Source organism: Callithrix jacchus, chromosome 8, assembly GCF_049354715.1.
Source record: "Callithrix jacchus isolate 240 chromosome 8, calJac240_pri, whole genome shotgun sequence".
Classification (NCBI taxonomy): domain Eukaryota; kingdom Metazoa; phylum Chordata; class Mammalia; order Primates; family Cebidae; genus Callithrix; species Callithrix jacchus.
In genome coordinates, this window is record NC_133509.1 from 125,528,752 (window position 1) to 125,551,172 (window position 22,421).

General features: G+C 42.4%; 1 protein-coding gene across 6 annotated transcripts in view; it reads right to left on the minus strand.

Annotated features, from left to right (window-relative positions):
• Positions 1-22,421, minus strand: part of TTC7B (tetratricopeptide repeat domain 7B) — a 267,642-nt gene that overhangs the window by 120,100 nt on the left and 125,121 nt on the right. For all 6 annotated transcript variants that reach the window (XM_035261265.3, XM_035261263.3, XM_035261261.3 and 3 more), the window contains 3 exons: positions 22,223-22,395; positions 12,773-12,836; positions 8,806-8,943 (listed from right to left, as the gene is read on the minus strand). In XM_035261265.3, coding sequence (XP_035117156.1) covers positions 8,806-8,943; positions 12,773-12,836; positions 22,223-22,395 — 375 coding nt within the window. The remainder of the gene's footprint in view (positions 1-8,805; positions 8,944-12,772; positions 12,837-22,222; positions 22,396-22,421) is intronic.

Consider the following 22,421-nt stretch of genomic DNA (forward strand, 5'->3'; position numbering starts at 1 on the left):
CGGATAGAAATTACAAGGAGACTCATTTTAGATCGATCCTTTCTAATAACCAGAGAAGAACTGAATGGTATATATTACCCATCAATTGCTGTGCTGGCTACATTATAGCCATTATCTTAGTGAGCTTCCTAACGGTCTCTGAGGTAGGATCTCAGAGTGACCAAGTATCTTTCTCAAAGTCTCACGGTTTGGAAAGGGAAGAGCCAGAATTTGAACATAGATCTCCCCATCTCCAGGGCTGAATTTTTTTTACTATACAATGGGCACTTCCCTACATAAGGGTCAAGGACCATCTGTCGGGGTTATTATTTAACACAGAGGAGATTTTTACATTAGAAAGAGCAGATTATTAATGTCACCAATAATAATATTAACATGCACTTTACAGTAACATACATTACCTCCTTAATCCTCACAATAACCTTCTAACTTAGAGCCTATTATTATCTATATTTTCCATGGAAGGGGACAGATTCAGAGAGAGGCAACGAAATCTGTTCAAGTTCATATTCAGCATGTAAAGTAGCAGAACTGAGATTATAACACAGGTCTGATGTTAAAATATGAGGCACTGTTGAGATGGCAATGTCATCCAAAGTGATCTACAAATTCAATGCATCCCTATCAAAATTTCAACTTTTTTTTTTTTTTTTTTTTTTTTTTTGCAGTAATGGATAAGTCAATCCTCAAATTCATGTGGAATTGTAAGGGACCCAGAATAGCCAAAACAAACTTGAAAAAGAACAAAGTTAGAGGACTCAAACTTCCCGATTTCAAAGCTTACTATTAAACTACAGAAATCAAAACAGTACAGTATTGCATAAAGATACATTTACAGACCGAAGGAACAGAATTAAGGTTCCAGGAAAAAATTCACACATTTATGGCCAATTGATTTTTGACAAGGAGGGTGCCAAGTCCATTCAACAGGGCAAAGAATAGTTTTTTCAACAAATGGTGCTAGGACAACTGGATTTCCATATCCAAAAGAATGGAGTTGGACTCCTACCTCACACCATATATAAAACATAACAATAACTGGACAAACAGCTCAAATATAAGAGCAAAACTGTAAAATCCTTAGAGGAAAGCAAAGGAATAAACCTTCATGACCTTGGATTTGGCAATGGATTCATAGTTCAGACACCAAAAGCATAAGCAACAAAATAAAAAATAGATATACTGAACTTAATCAAGATTTAAAACTTTTGCACATCAAACAACATTTCAAGAAAGTAAAGCTGGGCATGGTCGCTCCTGCCTGTAATCCTAGCACTTGAGGAGGCCAAGACAAGAGAATCCCTTGAGGTCAAGAGTTTGAGACCAGCCTGGGCTTGTCTCAAAGTCTCGTCTCTACAAAAAAAAAAAAAAAAAAAAAGCCAGGTGTAGTAGTGTGCCTGTATTTCCAGCTATTCGGAAGGCTGAGATGGGAGGATTGCTTGAGCTCAGGAGTTCGAGATTACAGTAGGCTATGACTGCACCATTACACTCCAGTCTGAGAACAAAGCAAGACTCCATCTCTAAAAACATAACTGACCAGAGTTTATTGTTTGGACTTTAAAATAGGCAAAAGACTTGAAGAGTAATTTCACCAAAGAAGACATACAAATGGCCAATAAGCACATAAAAAGATGCTTAACATCATTAGGTATTATGGAAGAGAAAAATCAATCCCACAATGAGACATCACATCACACCTACCAGAATGTCTATATTAATAATAATTTAAAAATAACAAGTGCTGGTAAGAAGTGAAGAAATTAGAACCCTTGTGTATTGCTGGTATAATGTAAAATGGTATAGTCACTCTGAAAAAGTCTAGCAGTTCCTCAAAAAGTTAAACATAGAATTATCATATGACCAAGCAATTCCACTCCTAGGTGTAAACCCAAAGAACTGAAAAAAGGAACTCAGAAAACATGCTGTGTCCCACTGTGCAAGCACTGATGTTGGCTGGGGACAGGAGAAGGAAGGAAAGCACGACACCAGTATTCACTGCAGCATTATTCACAAGAGCCAAAGGGTGGATACAACCCAGGTGTCCAATAACAGATGAAGGGATAAACAAAATGGAACAGATACATACAATGGAATAGTATTCAGCCATGAAAAGGAATGAAGCGCTGATCAGTGCTATCAGATATAGTGTTACAACCTGGCAGAACCCTGAAAACATCGGGCTAAGTGAAGTAAGCCAGACATAAAAGGTCAAGTATTGCATAATTCCTTTTATATGAGGTACCCAGAATAAGCAAATTCATAAAGACAAAAATTAAATTAGAGGTTACTAGAGTATGGAGAAGGAAAGAATAGAAAGTTATCGCTTGACAGGAACAGAATTTCTGTTTGGAATGATGGAAAAATGTGGAAATAGACAGTGATGATGCTGTACATCATCGGGAATGTAATTAATGCCACTGAATTTTTTTGTTTTAGACAGAGTTTCACTCCTGTTGCCCAGGCTGGAGTGCAATGGTGCAATCTCGGCTCACCGCAACCTCCACCTCCCAAGTTCAAGCGATTCTCCTGCCTCAGCTGCCTGAGTAGCTGGGATTACAGGCATACGCCAGCATGCCCAGCTAATTTTTGCATTTTTACTAGAGACAGGGTTTTTCCATGTTGGTCAGGTTGGTCTCGAACTCCGGACATCAGGTGATCCACCCACCTCAGGCTCCTAAGGTGCTGGGATTACAGGTGTGAGCCACTGTGCATGGCTGAATTTTATACTTTAAAAAGGTTAAAATGGCATATTAAAAAAAAAAATTTTAAATAAAGAACTAAAACAAAACCACGAGGTACATACCTAGATACCTTGTTTCTCTGAACTATGCCACCCTAAAGGTTTAAACCCTTTTCATTCCTCCCAATTGTGCTGGCATTTTCACTGAGGACCAGAAGAAAGCAATGCTAAATGCAAAAAACACTTCCATAATGGTGAGAATGGAGATCCCAGGGGCAATGTCAGAGGCTGACATTCTTTGGGACAGGGTGTCATGCAAAAATGATGAAGATGGTCCCTATTGAGCCAACTCACAAAGCTGGACCAGAGCTGGGAACTATCCACGTGCTCTGCCTCAAGCTGGGCCCATCCCTTCCTCTGCTGACCATTTCCCACTCAATGACCTTTTAACCTTTGGGCCTGCCTGGGGAAGATATATATACTCCTTGCACATCTAGGGAATCTCTAAAACCAAAGAAAAGGGGGCAGGATGAGGGTGCACATGGCTTTGAAGCACTGGTGTATTCAGCAAGTTTTTATTGACCACCTACCATGAGCCAAACACCCTGCCTTGATTTCTCAGAAGTCTATGGCTCCATTTGTGTCATGCCCACTGATGCCTTCTAGAAACCTTGGCATCTAGCTCAAGGCTGGGTTTCTGCAGTCCAAGCAGGGCTGCATGCAATGCTGAACTTTAAACAAACGGTAGGTCTGGCAAGCAGACATAGTTAGATGCGCAATGCTTTTCGCAGTGCTCCCAGATTAAGTAAGCGTTTAGGTTAGGGAGGTGTAAATGTCCTTTTGGTACAATCACTAGTCAGACAGTTCTACCCACAGAACCATGGTGTTGTTGAGATTTACCATAAACACATGAATATGAGTTCGACAGGAAAGATAAAAATACCATTCCTGTCTTTAAAGCTGTCTTGCCTATGGAGAGGGGACACACACAACCTTCTACAAAGACCCCATAATATCCTGTCGAAATGGAGCCATTAATAGTCAAATTCAAGAAACAAACCTCCTTAGCAGCTTAGGTTCATTCTAAAAAACAGAGGAAGCGGTGCTCGCTGCTTTACTTTTAATAGCGCAGGTTGCCATGCCGACTACTGCTGCTGTTTAAAATGAAGAGGAAAAAAGAAGTGTTCCTTCCTACACAAACCTTTCAGCGGGTCTCACAATCAGTCTTTAAAAACACAAAAACTCACAGCACTGGAGTTATGGTAAACATTGCGCTTCTATTTAAACCTGTCAAAATGAGGATGTGATAAACCTTTGGTCTGTGTCTCCTTGGTACAATGCTCTTTGGCCAGCATCTAGTTGAAGAGTCCACAAGGAAAGAAAGGCACGATGATGTGGTGTACACAAAGGCAGCTGGTGTTGAGACGGGAAAGCGGCCCTCCATCTTGAAGAAGCACAAAAGAAAGGCTGGCTTCCTTGGGAAAGAGAGGCCTGCTCCCCCTTGTCCCTATGAGCAGTTATTAAAAGGCTGGGTCCGTACAATGCAGCACAGCACATCCACTGCACAAGGGTGCCATGGACAGGAGAGAGGAGCACGTGCTGGCAGTGGCAGCAGAGGCACCCCCACCCTCTGTGCTGCCTGTGGGCCCAGGTAAGCCAAGGAGAGGAACCAAGAGGCAGAAGGACATGCTGTGCCCTGATGTGTAAGTGTTAATGCTGGTTGGCGACAAGAGGAGGAAGGAAACCACAAGGACAGGGTGAGAAGGAGGTAAGACCTCTTCTCTCTCTCACAATTGACTGGGTTTTATGAATTCTGTCCACAGAAGCTTCCACCCACGTAAAAGAAGATCTAGCGGTGTTTCTGAGGCAAAGAGGACTTGCTCACAGATGAGCCACAGGGTGATACATCTGGATCGCATCGGTAAAGGGCACACATAAAGTCTGCCAACAGATTGTGGTGCTGACAACCAGGTCCCACGCTTTCTTTCCAACTCCTCTCCTACCACTTCCCCATGAGGGCAAGCCCTGGGTTCCCGTTCCCTCTGGTCCAATGCCCGCAGCTCCGCGAGCTTAAGGATGAAGACGGTCTCTGTCTTCCTAGACTACTTAATCCCTTTCAGGCTGTGAAGAGCCAATTCATATATCCGCTATTCGTAATCTCCTACTGGCACTCCCAACCAACAGACTGCAGCAATTGGCCTGTTCCATTCACCTGCCAAGTAACATGCCTTGCACTGTGATGTATTCTCTAATTTGATTCTCTTTTTGTTTGTTTCTATGTGGTCTCCCTAACTAGAATGGAAATTTCTTGAAGGCAAAAGATCTTTTTGTATCCTTTGTTGCCTCCCCATGCCCAGTAACTCCTGTGTATACAGTGGTAGTGACTGCAGCCGCAGCAGCGTACAGCTGCCACTTAATGAGCTCTAAGTGCTGGGCTCTGTTCCGAGTACTTTATACAGATTAACAAATATGCATCTCCCAACTGTCTGAGATGTACATATACACAATTATTACCCCTATTTAACGGGAAAAGAAACTGACGCATAGGAGGTTAATGACTTGCTGAGGCTCACACAACTGGCAAGCAGCAGACTCAGAACTCAAACCAAAGCCCAGAACTCTAGAGCCTGTTACACACTATGCAGATGACCTGGGTTTGGGTTGAGGAGACAGAGATGGGTGAAGCGCCAACGGAGGAGAGACGAGAGATAGGGGATATCCACAACAGAACGTGCAGGATACTGTCCCATCCAATAAAACCTGCATAATGCACACACATTTATTCACAAAGACAGATGTAAGGCCTGTCTCTGAAATGTCAATGAGTAGTCAACTACCTCAGGAGAGCTGGATTCCAAGGCACTTTTCTTTCCTGTTCTGTTTTACATGTATTGTTTGATTCTCCAAGGAGCATGCAGGACTACTGCATATGGTGGAAAGATAAAGAATGAAGTCAATTTCATTATGGGTAGAAAGGAAAACAAAGCAAAAAGAGAAAAAAGGAGTGAGGGTCTGCCAAATGTTGCTGAACAGAAGGGTGGCATGTCCATTCCTGTGTCTCAGAAAGATCGCCCTGCTGACCGTGCAGGAAATGAAGACAGGGAAATAGAAAATATCTCTACGAGAAATGATGATAACGATAATCGCTAACATTTATGGAGTTCAAAGAAAGGTAATACAGGAAATTTAAAATCCAGTTACCCTCAGAGCAATGCTGATCATAGTAGCCAAAAGGTGGAAACAACACACATTACCATCAACTAATGAATGAAAAACAGACTGTGGTAGATCTGTACAATGGAATACTATTCAGCCACAGAAAGAAATACTGATCAATGCTACAATGCGGATAACCTTGAAAACACTATGCTGTGTGAAAGAAGCCAGATACCAATGCCCAAATATTGGCTATTTAGATTGATATAAAATACCCCAAATCAGCATCCATAGAGAAAGAAAGCAGCTTGGTAGTTGACAGGGACTTGGAAGGAGTGAGGAATGGGCATGGCAGCTTAATGGGTGTAGGGTTTCTTACAGGGTGAGGAAAAGGTTTTGCAGTTTGAGGTGATGGTTATACAGTGGTATGAACGTACTAAATGCCACTGAAGTCTACACTTTAAAATGGTTAAGTTTGTTATGTGAATTTTACTTCAATTTTAAAAAATCCAGTGATGCTTTTAACTTAAAGTCCTGAGAAAATGGAAAGGCAGATGGGGAAACACACACACACACACACACACACACACACACACTGGATTTAGGAAAAAAACAGTAAATGAGGAAAGAAGGAAAGTGGGACATCCAGACTAGGATATGGCCTAGGACAAAGGGAGAGAGGGTCCACACTCAGCAAAGGGTGGGCCTGACCTCTATCTTCAGTAACTGAGATCTCCAACCATGGGTCAGGCAACCTGGAGATGCTGTGAGCTTTCAGCTTTCTCCTGCAACATCTACCATTTTAGTCGGAAGATCTGAGACAACACAGTTGTTGAATACTCGCTCCAATTGCCTAAGTGGTAGGCCTAGGCCAGGCTGAAGCCAAGTATCCAACCCCTGGATAAGCCACGCAGAGCCTGTGCTGGGCCTGCCCCTGTCAGCACCTGGGTGGCAGCTGCTTGCCACATCTGGCAGCTCCAGGTTGAGGGCAGCTCTTGGGCAGGGGCCATGCCTTGCTACTGGCTGTATCTCTGGCATCAATCAGAGGCCCTGGCAAAGAAGAGGTGACAGCACATATACGTGTTAAATAAACAGCCTCTATTTCATATATTGTATCAGTTGAGAATTTTAGTAGATAAAACACAGATCCGGTACAAAATTCAAAAGCCTCTGGCGAATACACAGTAACAAATTTGCCTTTCTTGCACCCTCCTACTCCAGCTTCTCCGGGGCAACCTTTGGCACCGCTCCACTATTTGCAATGTGACTGGGGGACGAAGTTCTGACTCGAGGAGGCTCCCACAACCACACTCCCCAGTGATCTTGGAGGTGGGTCACCACCAGGAGATGGGAGCTACATGTGACATCAAGACAGAAGTCATCTGGGTGAAAACAAAGTCCCAGTATTCTGTGCCAGCAGCAGGCACAGGCCCCAGAGCCATAGCTTGCAGAGGAATCTGTGAGGGTAACAACCATCCCCTTGAGTCATTCATAGAACAACGGGAAACCCAAGAGCAGAGACCACCCAGCCAGTCAACAGTGCCAGCCACCTCAAACTCCTCACTCAACCTTCGTACCTAGAAAATTTCAAGCTGGGAAAGGTGACATTGCTACACAATGGGATGGAAGTAGATGTGTGCATACCACTCTCATCCATGCACCTAGAGAGGTGTTATGTTTTGTGTGGAGGAACAAATTCACCTTAAAGGAATTCAACTGTGAGCTGGGTGGCATGGTCCCAGCGATGGGCTTTGTGGTGGACACAGCTGACAGAAATTAAGAATGGTGGGGAGAAGGGGTGCCCAGGAAATCGAGGTACTGGAGAGGTTTGATCCATTTAGTGATGAGCAACCTGGGCCAATCCCAAGCCTGGACCAAGTCCCTGGGCTGAGCCACGTGTGGTGGGGGCATCTGCACACACTGCTTTGTCAGGCTGGATTGTGAGGCTGAGTAACCACTGCCCTGTAGAGTCACCAAACCCTGAGCTAAAAAAAGATTCAAGCCACGCAGGCTCATCTGTTTCCCCAAGGTTCCTGCCTAATGTGGTGATGCACTGGCAGGCTAGAGGGTGAGTCGGGCGCTTATCTGATTTCAGCCAATCTGTTACTGTATTTCATTCCCTGTCCTCGTGCCCAGAGGCTGTTGCAATGGGTATAAATTTAGAAAGAGAAAGATAAATAACATGGAAAAGTTCCTTTTAACAGAATAGGGTTCTCGTTCTCTCTCGTTCTCTCTCTCTCTCTCTCTCTCTCTCTCTCTCTCTCTCTCTCCATTTTGCTAAAGAAAAGATAAGATGATCTTGTTACTTATTTACCCTTACCATGGTAGAATGTGATATTTTGGGCAACAACCTAATAATGTATAACCATAGCCCAAGATGAACCAGCTCCTCCTGAGACTGTGAGAGAGTCAAGCCTCTATCCTGAGCATTTCTTAGAAACTGAGGGAGTGAGAAGATGACAGCACCTTGCACTGAAATCCACGAGGGTCCCTTCTGAACAAGTAAAAGACTCTCCAAGAAGACTGTTTATGTTCTATGAAATGCTCTATACCAGCTAACCTAACATGCTGTGTCTGGAATTGTCACTGGCAACTTCACTGTACACATTGATACTTTAAACGAAACCTGTTCTATAAGGAAATTAATATCACAGATGGGAGATTTTCAGTTGGTGGCAATTAACTGAAAGAGAAACTGCTTGAGAAATGTTTGCCTTCCCTCACACACAAACGCACAGCCTGGTGGGTTATGGAACCCTCATGGTAAAAGACTAGATCAATTCCATCACCTAATCATTTAGCCCAAGGCCCATTCTACAGGGAAGAAAACCAAAGTTAAGTGACTGGCCCAACATCACATGGCTGCCACAAATAGAGGGGGGCCAGGACCAGGTCTCACAGTCCTTCCCTGGGGTCACCGTGCAACTGCCACCCACCACCTGGATGTCAACCAGACTCAGCGGCTGTACCTCTGACAGCATGTCATACTGGCCTCTTCTTCCAAGAGCAATGGTCAGTAAGTCATAGACCACAGATGCGCTCTGCAGACTGATGAGGCGGTCACTCTTGTGTTCGGGTATCCTGCTCAGCACAGCGTCCCGGTTGGCCTGAAAAAATATGGAAGAGAGAAGCAGATGGAGAGAGAAGCTAGCACTGTGTGGTGGGGAGGCCACCTAGGCCTTCCTGCCCCTACCAGTTTGCCAAGGGAATGGAGACAAAGGCAGGAATGAGTAGAGGCCTGTCACCTTGGGTTATTTATTCAAAATCCCCTGAGCACAGCAGAGCATGATATATGGGATGATCCAAATGCTGAAGTCCTGGAAGTGTGAACCTAGAGGACACCTGTACCTGTCGGCAGGCATTTGGAGGAAGCCTTGGCAGCCGATACAAAGTTTTCCCTGGGCTCGGCTTCACAGCCAGGCTCCTGGAAGACGCAGCTGCGCTCTAGAGCAGCCGAGTCATCCATCAAGTGAGGCCCTGCTGCGCCTCACCTGTGAATCCCGCTTCTGCTCTACATTAAAGAGTGGGAGAAAATTCCCAGCCCTGCATCTCCCAACACCGAATCGTGTCATCGACTTCCATTAGTCCTAGAGATACATCTCACTTTTCCTCTATCAGCAAGCAACATTCAAATCCCTATATGACATCTTCACTGGAACAGAACACAAAGACAAATTCAATCTTGTTTAGGGAAGCACAACACAGGAATATAAGAGAAAACAAGAAGAAAGCAGATTTTTACTTTAAAAGACATTAACACAGAGGACTCAAGAGAACACTGTCAATTTGCTCTGCTTAGCATAGACATACACCAGGCACATTCACACTTATTAATCTCATCTATCCAGAAATCAAAGGCTCTTTACAGCAACTTGTTTCCATTCCTTCTAAATTTTAATTTCTCTACAGATTCCTCCAAATATACCACACGTATAAGACCCAGCAGCTAGCTCATTTTCCTTTCTTCCCTAATAGGGCGTTCAGAATCAACCATTAGATTTCGCCTGCCATTCTTCCCCTCCTGCTAATTAACAGAAGTCTGCAGATCCAACCTGTCCATAGGAGCAGAAAAAGGCCCCCCAGTCTTTCCTGTGAAAGTGGTACATGAGGTTCCGGGGTCACTTGTCCCAGCAGGCTGACGTTGATCTTCCCCCTGACATTCGGAAAGGCCACACACACACACACCTTCCCTCTCACTAATGAGACAAAACGCATGTTCTTTGTGTGTGAGTCCAAGGCATTTACTCTGAGCCGCCCATCGGTACTTACTCACTTTCAAACTCCTTGCTCTTAAATGTCAAAGACAAATAAGAATATATAAGACAGGCCACTTCCTACAAAGTGAGTCATCTCTTACGGAAACAAGCCTGCTTTTGAAGATTTCATTCTAAGTTTTTCTTGTTAGGAGTCCCTTTTGAGCCCCCAAAAAAGCAGCCCTAAAGGAAACAGGGCCTATTGCAAATGGTCTCACTTTATTTATTTGCTATACATGTTCCATACTGAGACCAATGCCTGGAAGAGAACAAAACAAAAATACTCTTTATGAGAGATTTTCAAGATATACCAAATGCATGTTTTTCATTTTTAGAGAAAGTATCAGGATCTTTTGATTAAAAAGGTACAATGTAGAACCCCAAACAGACCGCAGTAAAAAATATCCCAGAATACTGCTTCAGTGGTAGTTCTGCAAATCACATTCTTATAATCCCGTTCTCACAGGGGAAACTAATTTGATTTGTAGTTAGAAAACAGCACAGTTGTAAATGATATCTTGTAGGCAGAGATGCTATGGACAAACTCATGCTTCTGAGTTAAAGTCAGAACCAACAAAGAACACAATTTCCTGGCGTCCAAAAAACACAGCAATTTTCATTTTGGTTTTGAAACTGAGCACAGTCATTTTCTGCCTAAAAATTGAAAAATCAAGAAGTCAAAGGACATGAAAAAAAGGCTTCAAAGGCAATTTCATTGATTTCTACCTATATTTTCTGAAGTGATTTACAGGGAGAACATAATCATTTTGGTTAGAAACCTCATCCTTCATATCCACTGATGACATCACTGGATTTCAACATCCCCTCGAGAGATTTTTCTGAAAAATTAAATGCCACAGAGTCAAATCTGACTGTCTCAAATGAATCTCAATTTTTGAGTATCATTCATTTCTATCAGTTCAATTAAGAAGCAGGAGAACTGGAGACATCATTCCAAAGACATCTCCACTTAGTGCAAGTGTTTTCGAGATGTGGCCATGTTTTCTGAATTGCAGACTGGAATACCTCATCTGGTAATGGAACATAATATTTTCAATCAGACCGTCCAAGGAATCTAAAATGTACGGTCATCATGCTTTCAGAACTTTTATACCATAACCAACCAGTTTGCCCAAAGGGAACTACCTACCAAGGGCCCAGCTCAGGTTGAAAGAATGCTGACCAGGAGGCCAAAATGAGCTGGCCCCATGGATGGGCCAGTGGAGAAGCCTGGGAAGATTCATTCACTTGAATGCCACCAAGTGCCAGCCTATGTACTTCCCTGATTGCGCCAAGGCAAGCAGAGAAGGTAAATGACACCATCCTAAGTTACCAGCAGACTATCAAGGCAATAGGAGCCGAGGGGCAACCTGCTTCTTGAGAGGAAGTAAGCCCAATAACACCAAGGAGCTTCCAAATCAAAAGGGGTGGTAACTCCTCAAGTAGGCTTGCTCTTGTAAACATTGGTGGGCCATTCTGCAGAACAAGAACACCCAAAGTTTTAATCAAAGACAAGAGAGCTGCCCCTCATGAGCACGGCCTCTTCTGATCCCTCCTCCTCTCCGCACATGTACGTTATTATACTCATATTCCATGTCTAAGTCTTTTCACCTGAGTCCATTTTACACCTCCCATTCAACAGTATGTGTGGGGAGGGCAAGGAGGGAAATGCCGTTTCTTGCTTTAGTTACAGTTCCCTTTTCTCCTCTGTGCTGCCCGGGGTTGGGGGGTGACAGTTATGGGGAGGGGCAGTACAATCTCCTAGCAGGAGCAGAAGACCACTGCATGATGCATGCATTCTGCCTGCTCCGGGACTCAGGTTCCTCATATGTAAAATGAGGGAAGGGGACATGAGCCCTCAAGATCTTTTGATTCCTGTAGTCTGCCATTCTGCTCGGGTGCTCAGTACACATCACTTTCTGCTGAGGAATTCACTATTACAACACACATGATCCTGAAGGTTTCAAGCCAAGGCCACAGTGCCTAGTGATACACATGGCAGAAACCCAATAAATGACGAGTGGTGCAACAGACCTAAAATTCCACAACGTGGCCAAACACTAAGAAAATGTTTCAAAGGAATCAGATGGTCTAGAGAAAACTCCCTCACAATAGCACAGGGAACAGAAGTGAGCTCTCACCGCCTTGGACCTTACAGTGTCTGGTGACAGCTGGAAGCTGGGAGAAAGAACCAAAGCAGGAGGATCAGAGTTTTATCACGTTCCTGCTGTGAAAACCAGAGGTTCAGAGATCCAACAAATGACCTATCCCAAAATGCTCCCCCACACCAGGGCAAACTGAGAGGCTTGTAAAGGTGACCCTTGGGGGTCTCTTTCCCCTTTTAAGGTTCCACTGGCGGTCATTTTAGCTGTGGTTAACCTAGATACAACTGTATGAACGTTCAACCAATACCAGATGGATGAATAAAGGAACTAAGACATCTGCTTCAGGACAGAAGATAGAGAAGCTCCAAGCTCCAGGCTAACCAAGGGACATTGCTAGCTAGTCCAGGAATTAAGAAACAACCCTCTTTTTAAACCTCCACTGTTTTTTTCCATCCAGATCTACCCTGTAGAAAGTACCTTCTCTCAAGAAAGAGAGTCATCATACTGGCAGAATGGCGTTATCAAAAAAGGGACTACGGGGATGGGGAAAGAACAATGTGAAAACACATTCTACTCACCATTGACTCACTAATCAGCAACAACAACAAGGCTTCTTCAGTATTTTCTTGAGGACAAAAAATGCTGCATAAAGAAAACCAATTTTGATAAATGGCAGTTTCAAAATAACACAAAATATACAAATACAAACAGAACCGAACACTAAAAGCTTCCAGAATTTTATATAATGGCCATGAAAAATACTGTATCATTTGGACACTTGAATTAATTTGCCTATTTCCATGGTAATCTATGAAATTCATACATTTTAGCTATGCATTTTAGTGGTAGGCAGAAGGGTAAAGTAAAGCTGTAAAAACCAAGTTAAAAGCCCAAATAACATATGTACCTATTACAGAGGCAGAAATTTAGATCTCAATAAATTGGCATTACCTAAATAATACAAGCTTCCTCCTAACCCATTACAGAGGTATGAATTGCAGGCATTTCACTAAACAGTACTCTTCTTACCTCTTACCTGCTAACTGGCATATCTGGTCATTTCGATGAAATAAGAGATTAGAAGCAATTTTAGAGTTTCAATAATTTATCTAATTCTGTAAGAATTTAGTGAGCTATCTTACTTGGACTCATAAGTTTTATTATGGGGTAGCATGCAAGAGCTCTTATTAATCTATTTTATGGAATTTGGCTAAACTCTTAAATCTTGGATTAAAGAAAAATGTTTGAAGCTCAATGTTGCTCAGGATTAGAGAATAACAAAAACCCAACAGAACCCCAATCTGTATTCTCTAGAGCCTGTTTTCTGTACTGTGAGCACTTGCAGCATTTTTTCTCCTGTTCTAAAGCTCTACAATCCTGGGAGTAGAATTGTGAACATTATCACCAATTGGGTCAAACTCAGTATTTTTTCATGGGATGGAAGAAGAGTGTGCAATAAATAAAAATCAACTTGGTTTTAAAAAAAACTCTTAGATATTTTGAAGATGACTAAGAATGACTAAGTTTATATCTTCCCAGGGATAATAATACAATAATTTCATTGAAAAGATTCCCCTACAAAATAAAAGTAAAAAAACAAAACATTATTCAAATAATTATAAACATTTGTTTCTTTGAAGTACGGGCAATTTTTGTTTTGCATCTTAAGATGATAAAGAGCAAGACAGAAAGAATACAGCGCCTGGTATTCTCATTACAATCCTGACATCGCTGGAGGTAAGGAAGTCACCCGCAGGATGATTTCTATTGCTCTTCCAAGGCTAAAATTTTATGAAAAGGCTGGCCTGAGAATAAGGAGCAAATCCTGGGATGTGCAGTAACTTGCTTCAGAAGTCAGCTTGAGACAATCTGGGATTTTCAGGTGGGACTTCTTTCCCCTAAGATTCTGAAATAGAGCCTAAAGGCCCTGAATTAAGTGTCTTCAAAACAACCACCTCAGTATGTTGCTGTTGTTGTGTGTGTGTGCATGCCTGTGCATGCACACCTGTGCCCAGCAATCATTTTCTGATATCCTGGCTTGTGCTTATATGCAATTGGGACCTTGCAAATAAAGCATTAACATGAACCATTGTGTGTGTGTGTGTGTGTGTGTGTGTGTGTGTGTGTCTGTGTGTGCACAGCCATACCTAGCAATTGTTTCCTGATATACTGGCTTGTGCTTACATGCAGTTGGGACTTTGCAAATAAAGCAGTAACATGAACCATTTTTTTTTTCATAGTTAGCCAATTCTGCATTGTCCAGACCAATTGAAAAAAAAGACAGCCTATGCTAATTGTGACTTAACATCTCAGTCAATTCAGTCCATGGCTAATTTCCAATTCTGTTTGAGCCATCCAGCCTGCTTAAATGATAGTTTGTGTTATTTTTACTATAGTTGCTAACAAGTGGCACATTAACTGAATCCAGTTCCACTTTCTCTACCCTCCCTATTTGTGGCAGGCAAGATGGGTACTCAGGAGCACTGCAAAGCTCCCAAGTTCAGCAGAAGAAGTGGGGGAAGAAAGGGTAGTTTTAAGAAACACACCTGAACAACTACACACTGGAAGGCTCCACTCAGTCATTATGAATTCTCTAGACCCATTTCTTGGTAATTCCTTCCCTCTTCTTTGCTCAGGGAAGTGTGGATGGAGCTCAGGGTGAAAAAGTGTTGGGGCCTTCCTTTTGTGGCCTCCTCTTTGGGGCCTAGGAGCCTCAGGGAAGATCCTGGGGTAACCAGGCCTCAGCCTTGAAAAGTGGAAAAACTGGGGCCCTAGATCCAGAGGCAGTTGTTTGAAGGCGAAGGTCGGGGACAGGAGGGAACAAGGAGAAAACAGGGATCAGCAGGCATGAGGACAAGCTCCCAAGAGCTGGCGGGCTGGCAAAGGAGTTGGCTGTGCAGGCGGTTGCTGCACTGAGAATGAGAGGGGGCATCCTCGATTCAGCCTTCCCACCAACTCACTGGGTACCCTATAGACAAACTGCCCATTTTCTTACTTTGGATGAATTTACCAACTCATTTTCTGATTCTACAGAAGACATAGAGAACAAGGGTGAGAATTCTCAGGTATAAGTAGTAATCATCATCTTGCCAGGGCTCCTAGATAATAGCTTTTTCTTAAAAATTTCCCCCAACAGGTAGAAAACTTTACTATAATGGTAGAAACAATCATACAAGAGAAATTAATCCAACTTTATCCAATGCATTTCATCTCTTCTGTCACCTTCAGCCACTACATAACTAATGACAAGTTGGATGTCTAAAGGTCATTGGCATCTCCTAAAACTCTATATTTAGGTGCAGGGAGGCCCTTGAACACTGCCAACCCATGAGAAAGTTGATTTGTAAATAATGACAACATCAATCAACTCCAACGTCTATTAAGGGTTCCTTTATAATTTTAATATACCTGACTGAGATACTACTAGGAAATTCCTGGAGAAACACAGCCTCTGAACCATAGCCAGCCACATAAGAGCAGAGGCATGGAGGCCAAGAATAGCTGAAGTCCCACCCCGACCCCAAATCACACTGTCTGCAAACAGGCCAAGGCAGAATTTACTGTCAATCCCTGGTTTGTGCAGATAAGTGGGTACCAAGAAAGGAAAAGGACTTATATTCAAAATTAAGAGTGCATCTTGATTATTAGGGATCAGCTGGTCCAATGTGAGGACTATTAAGGCCTCAACACAAATATTCCCTTTTGTGTCAATTTATATAGGTCAAAAATCTCCCCAAGACAAAGAAAGAAGTGTCCCTCATACAAATGAGTGCAGGTCCACTGAGCTACACTCTACTGAGTGAGTCAGGTGAATCCCACATAGCACAACCCCTTGCACAAGTGCTTCCATGTCCCTGCTGAGGGAAGGGCCTCTCCATGACTCCATGGTAAGCTGTGTGCACCAGGGGCAAGGAGAAGACAGCCCGCCAGTGGTGCAGCTGGTCATTTACACAGCTTTGGTGTGGCCATCAAGAAGTCATCCTGATCCTTCAACATCCCTCCACTTTCCATTTTGTTTCATTTTATTTTATTTATTTTTGCAAGCTGTTGAGGATTTATTGTGTCCAGGGAAGGGTCTGGCCAGTGCCTGGCTTGGGCTGTCCTGCCCTCCCCAGCCAAGACCCCTCCATTTTCCATTTTAAACAGCATCCCCATCCTTACCAAAAACTTCTGCATTGGCAACCAGGAGGTTCGGATCTACACTTAGTATTCCATGATGATTACCTTTTCCTCCTAGACCTACAAAGGAGTTTACACAATGCCTGGCACTCACTAGCATTCAATAAATCTTTTCATCATCTACTTCTTGGCAATATTATCCAATATTAACCACTAACCACAATAGCTGTTTTTAATCTTCTGCTTTACTTTGTGTTAACTATCTAGTCTAATAGGTATTTAATTATTGAAGCTACCTCAAGGGCTTCTTTAAAGAAGAAATACAATGAAAAATAAAGTATACCTGACTGACTGAAACACACACAAATATGTACATTAAGAAACATGCAGGTGCAGGGGGAAAAATGAAACATGTACAAGACTCTTCATAGAAGCACTGTTCCTATTAGCCCCAAATGGGAAACAACTCACATGTCCAACATGAGCAGAATGGATCAATATATCAGAGGACAGTCATAAAATGAAATACCTTGCAGCAATGAAAAACACTGCTATGTGAAAAAATACGGGTGAATGGTTCAAATATAAAGTTAGACAAAAGAAGTTAAACATTAGAGAGTACATAGCGTATGATTCCATGTAGACAAATTTCAAAAAGGGGCCAGACTAATGATTGCAACTGAAGTCAGGAGAGGGCTGCCCTGGGTGGGAGTGCTGGCAGGGAGAGGGTTCGGGAGAGCGTGTAGGTCCATTAGTGTCCTTTCCTCACCAAATGCTACTTATATGGATATGCTAACTTGGTGGAAGTTCATCAAATTTCATACTTTTAAGTTATTTTTCTCCATGTATGGTGTGTCATCAAAAAAAAAAGCTTACTCTAAAATATAAGTAAACAGAAGCTGATACAATTCTTCACAGAAACACCCAGAAGAAAAGCAAGCCAGGAAGCCTGTGACAGGTGATCCCTCTTCTCATTCCATCCAGGATTTTCCACAGTGTATTTCCTTTCAAATTAAAGATGGGCAGAATGAGCATCCTGTATCCATTTCACATTCAGGTCACCTTGACCATGGGTGGAGCTTCCTGGCAGGGCTTGTTTTCCAGTTATGTTCCATTATGACCAATCTTCTGAATGGTCCTTGTGATTTTCTGGAGCTAGAAGGATCTCTGCCATCTAAATTTTGCTTGACACTCACACTTCTCATAAGAGACTGTGGGGAAGGAGACTGTCAGCCAAAACAAGGTTTGCACATTATCTACAGATTCCCTTTCCCACCTCCAAACCAGCATAACTGAATGGTGAACATGTGCTTTCTGCTGATGTGGATGGGTCAGAGTACTGCCTTGGTAAGAAGAGAACCTCCAAACAAGAATAACTCCCACCGCTGTTCCCTCTTTACTAATATTCTAAGAAGTAGAGTTCTGAACACAAAAAATTACAAAGCTAAAAACGATGGTGATAAATGAAGGCATAGGCTTCATGTGGAAATGAATGAAATAGAGAACAGAATCACAATAGAAAAAAGAAGTCAAAACCCAAAATTGGTTACAAAATTGACAAACTTTTAGTTCGACTGACTCCAAAAAAGAGAAAAAAGACTTAAATTACTAAAATGAGAAATGAAAGAGAGAACATGACAACAAACCTTGCAGAAATACAAAAATAAATAAATAAATAAAGGAATGCTATGAACAATTGTACAAAAGCAAATTAGGTAATTTAGATGAAGCAGACACATTTCTAGAAAGATGCAAACTATTCAAACTGATTCAAGAAGAAATGGAAAATACAAATAGACCTATCACAAGTAAAGAGATTGAATTTGTTTTTTTGAAAAACTTCCTACAAAGAAAGCCTAGGTCCAGATGACTTAACTGGTGAAGTCTAATTAAATTGGTATTAATATAAAGGATTAATACCAATTCTCCACAAACTCTTTCAAAAAGAAGAGGAGGGAATAATCTCCAACTCATTTTATAAGGCCAATATTACTCTAATAGCAAAACCAGACAAAGACATCATAAAAAAACTGCAGAATAGTATCTTTTATAAATATAGATGTAAAAACCTTTAACAAAATACCAGCAAATAGAACCCAACAGTAAATAAAAAGGAGTATATACACCATGACTTGGACAGGGAGGCAGTTTGGTTTAATGTGTGAAAATCAATTAATGTGATACACCACAGCATTAGAATAAAGGACGAAACCCACATTATCATTTCAATTGATGCAGAAAAAGCAGTTGACAAAATTCAACACCCATTAATAATAAAAATAACAAACTGAGGAAGGAGAATTGCTTGAACCCAGGAGGCGGAGGTTGCAGTGAGCTGAGATTGTGCCACTGCACTCTGCCCTGGCGCCTGGCGACAGAGACTCTGTCTCAAAAAACAACAACAAACTAGAACTAGGAAGCCCTTGTCTTTTTTTTTTTTTTTTTTTTGAGACGGAGTTTCGCTCTTGTTACCCAGGCTGGAGTGCAATGGCGCGATCTCGGCTTACCGCAACCTCCGCCCCCTGGGTTCAGGCAATTCTCCTGCCTCAGCCTCCTGAGTAGCTGGGATTACAGGCACACACCACCGTGCCCAGCTAATTTTTTGTAATTTTTAGTAGAGACGGGGTTTCACCATGTTGACCAGGATGGTCTCGATCTGTTGACCTCGTGATCCACCCGCCTCGGCCTCCCAAAGTGCTGGGTTTACAGGCTTGAGCCACCGCGCCCGGCCGGAAGCCCTTGTCTTAACCTGATGAAGGGCAGCTACGAAAGCCCATAGTGAGCGCCATACTCTATGAAAGACTAGATAATTTCCCCCATCTGAGATCAGGAATGAGACAGGATGTCCATGCTTGCCACTTCTAGTCAACATTGTACTGGAAGTCCTAGCCAGGGCAATTAAGGAAGAAAATAAAATAAAATGCACCTAGGTTAGAAAGGAAAAAGTAAAACCATCTCTATTAGTATTAATAGGTGACACAATCTTGTATATAGAAAATCCTAAGGAATCTAAGAAATTTATTAGGACCAATAAACAAGTTTAGCAAGGTTACAGTATACAAGATCAATTTCAAAATCTGTTCTATTTCCATATACTTGCAATGAACAATCCAAAAATGAAATTAAGAAACAACTGTATTTGTAATAGCATCAAAAAGAATAGCACATTTGCATGTACACGTGTGCACGTGCACACACACACACACACACACACATTCAGGAATAAGCATTAACAAAAGAAATACAAACTTTATATCCTGAAAAATACAAATCGTTGTTGAAAGAAAATAAGACAACCTAAATAAATGAAAAAATATCTCATGTTCATGAATCAGAAGACTTAATATTTTTAAGATGGAAATATTCCTCAGATTAATCTAAAAATTCTAGACAATTCCTATTAAAATCCCAGCTGCCTATTTTTTTTTCAGAAATGGACAAACTAATTCTAAAATTCATATGGAAATTCAAGGGCTTGGGAGACAGAAGGGTGACAGCTAAGAGGTTCTGGGTTTATTTTGGGGGTAATACAAATGTTCCAATCATGGCAAAAGATGTACAACTATGCAAGTATATTGAAAAATCCACTGAAGTGCACACTTTCAATGGATGAATTATATAATTTCTGAATTATGTCTCAATAAAACAGTTTTTTAAAAAGCTGATCACGTGTATCCATGTGAACTCAAACCGGTGACTCAGTAGCCAGTGCTACTATGGGAATGCTCCCTTTAATGACTACGTTTTCTGGAGCTGCATTTTGCTTCTATATTCTCCTTGTACAGATGGGAAAGCTGACATTAGCAAAGTGACAACATCTGAGTGGTTCAGGAAATGGAGAAACCAGCACTGTGAGCGTCTCTGCCTTCGAGGGGTAAGGCCATACTGGGTGGCACCCAAAGAGACACAGAACTCCCACTATGTGTCAAACCGGACTCAGGAGGAAGAGGGTGAGAATGGAGTTCCTCAACGCACTTGACACCTTGGTTATTAAGAAGCATCTAAAGCAGCGGAAAACTCTAGAGTCAATTCTTATGATATAAATACCGCTTAAAAATGAACCCCAAACCTGCTTCTAAATAGTTCATATTGAGGGGTCAGTGTTTTAGAAATGAGAGCACTGAAAATTGCTAGAACAGACATTTTATGAATCCAGATAAAGACTAAAGAGTAAACACGGGCTGTGAATTAAGCAACTCATGGTTCCACAAGGCTGTAGAAAAGGGGGAAGAAACGAAATTAAGATAAGCCTCGGGAAAAAGCTAAGAATATGCTAACTCATATGAGTCCACATAAGAAACACAAACTTGAACAAGAAGGTGACAAGAGAGAGAAATGCAAGGGTCAACTTAAGAGGATTATTAAGAGGTGGCACCCCTGAAGAAATGCTGACTCCTCTGAAGGTGCAACAATCATTTTCAGTTGTCTGAAATCTTGAGTTCCAGATGGAGAAAGCATCTATCTAGTCACGCCATCTCTATCAGTGCTTTCTCTGGGGCTTCAGAAGCAGCCACCTGCAGCCTCTCCGCTGTTTTTCTAATTTGAAAACATGGAAAAGGTCTTCAATATTTATTCATTTGTGTTCCTCTTTCCTTCACACAGAAATTCTGAAAGCCGTCCTGTCTTGTCCTTATAAAAACAGGCAAAGGCCAGCGCGGTGGCTTACACCTGTAATCCCAACACTTTAGGAGGCTCAAGTGGGCATATCACCTGAGGTCAGGAGTTCGAGACCAGCCTGGCCAACATAGTGAAACCCTGTCTCTGCTAAAAATACAGATGTTGGCTGGGCGTGGTGGCTCACGCCTGTAATCCCAGCACTTTGGGAGTCCGAGCAGGCGAATCACAAGGTCAGGAGATCGAGACCATCCTGGCCAACATGGTGAAACCCTGTCTCTAATAAAATGCAAAAAATTAGCTGGGCATGGTGGCACATGCTTGTAGTTCCAGCTACTTGGGAGGCTGAGGCAGGGGAATCACTTGAATCTGGGAGGCGGAGGTTGCAGTGAGCTGAGATCATGCCACTGTACTCCAGCCTGGTGACAGAGGGAGAATCCATCTCAAAAAAAAAAAAAAATTAGCCAGGTGTGGTGGTGCACACCTGTAATCCCAGCTACCCGAGAGGCTGAGGCAGGAGAATCACTTGAACCTGGGAGGTAGAGATTGCAGATTGCCTCACTGTACTCCAGCCTGGGTGACAGAGCGAGACTCCATCTCAAAAACAAAAATAAAAGAACAGGCAAAGATAAAGGCTTGAATGGGAGGCATTGAGAATGAGTCAACAACCATTCCTGCCTCCAAGCCCTTCTCTTTGACTCTTTCTTCTCTGTCTGGCTGGGGGAAGGCTCATGCTAAGACTGCAGTGACTCTCTGGCCCATTTTCCTCCAAGGTGATCAAGTCTCAAATTTAAAACTTAAAAAGATAGAGAAGTTCTAAAGAGATGTCACTTCTAATCACTTGCAAATATTTGATTCTCCTTCTTATATCTAGTTCCATTTAGAACAAGATTTTAAACGAAAGGATCAATGAATTGCTGAAGAAAAGAAATGTTAGATGGGTGAGATCAATGTTACATGGCTCACGGACAGCCTTATTTCTGATTGCTGTCTGATGCTGAGGTCTGACAATAAACGGAATGAAAATTCTAAAAACCAATAGTGATGGCTGCAAACAGCACCCAAGCACTGAGATGAGAGCACCCTCCTACTCAAAATGTCCCCGCCAATACACAGATACTTGCCGAACTTATGAAAAGCAATGAGGAATCTCTACTAAACTGGAAAACAAGACTTGTTCATTTGATTTTCTTTTAGGGAAAGAAAATCTACTCTTGTACTTCTTGTCATCCTTAAATTTTCCCAAGTTTCCCTCCCATCCCGTAACCTACAAGTGAGGACATCAACTTTCATACTTCTCTCCTGAGTAGACACGGGCTCTCCGAGTGAGAGTGTAGGTTTTTGTGTTTGCTCCTTTGCGGAGAGGATCGTCCAGAGGTGACTGGCACGGTGGATCCTCCAGAGGGTTCCAGTAGCTCTGCTCACACATACCCCGCAACAGGATCTCTGCCAGCTGCCTGGCTATTGTCTGGGAACATAAATGAGGAAAAGCAT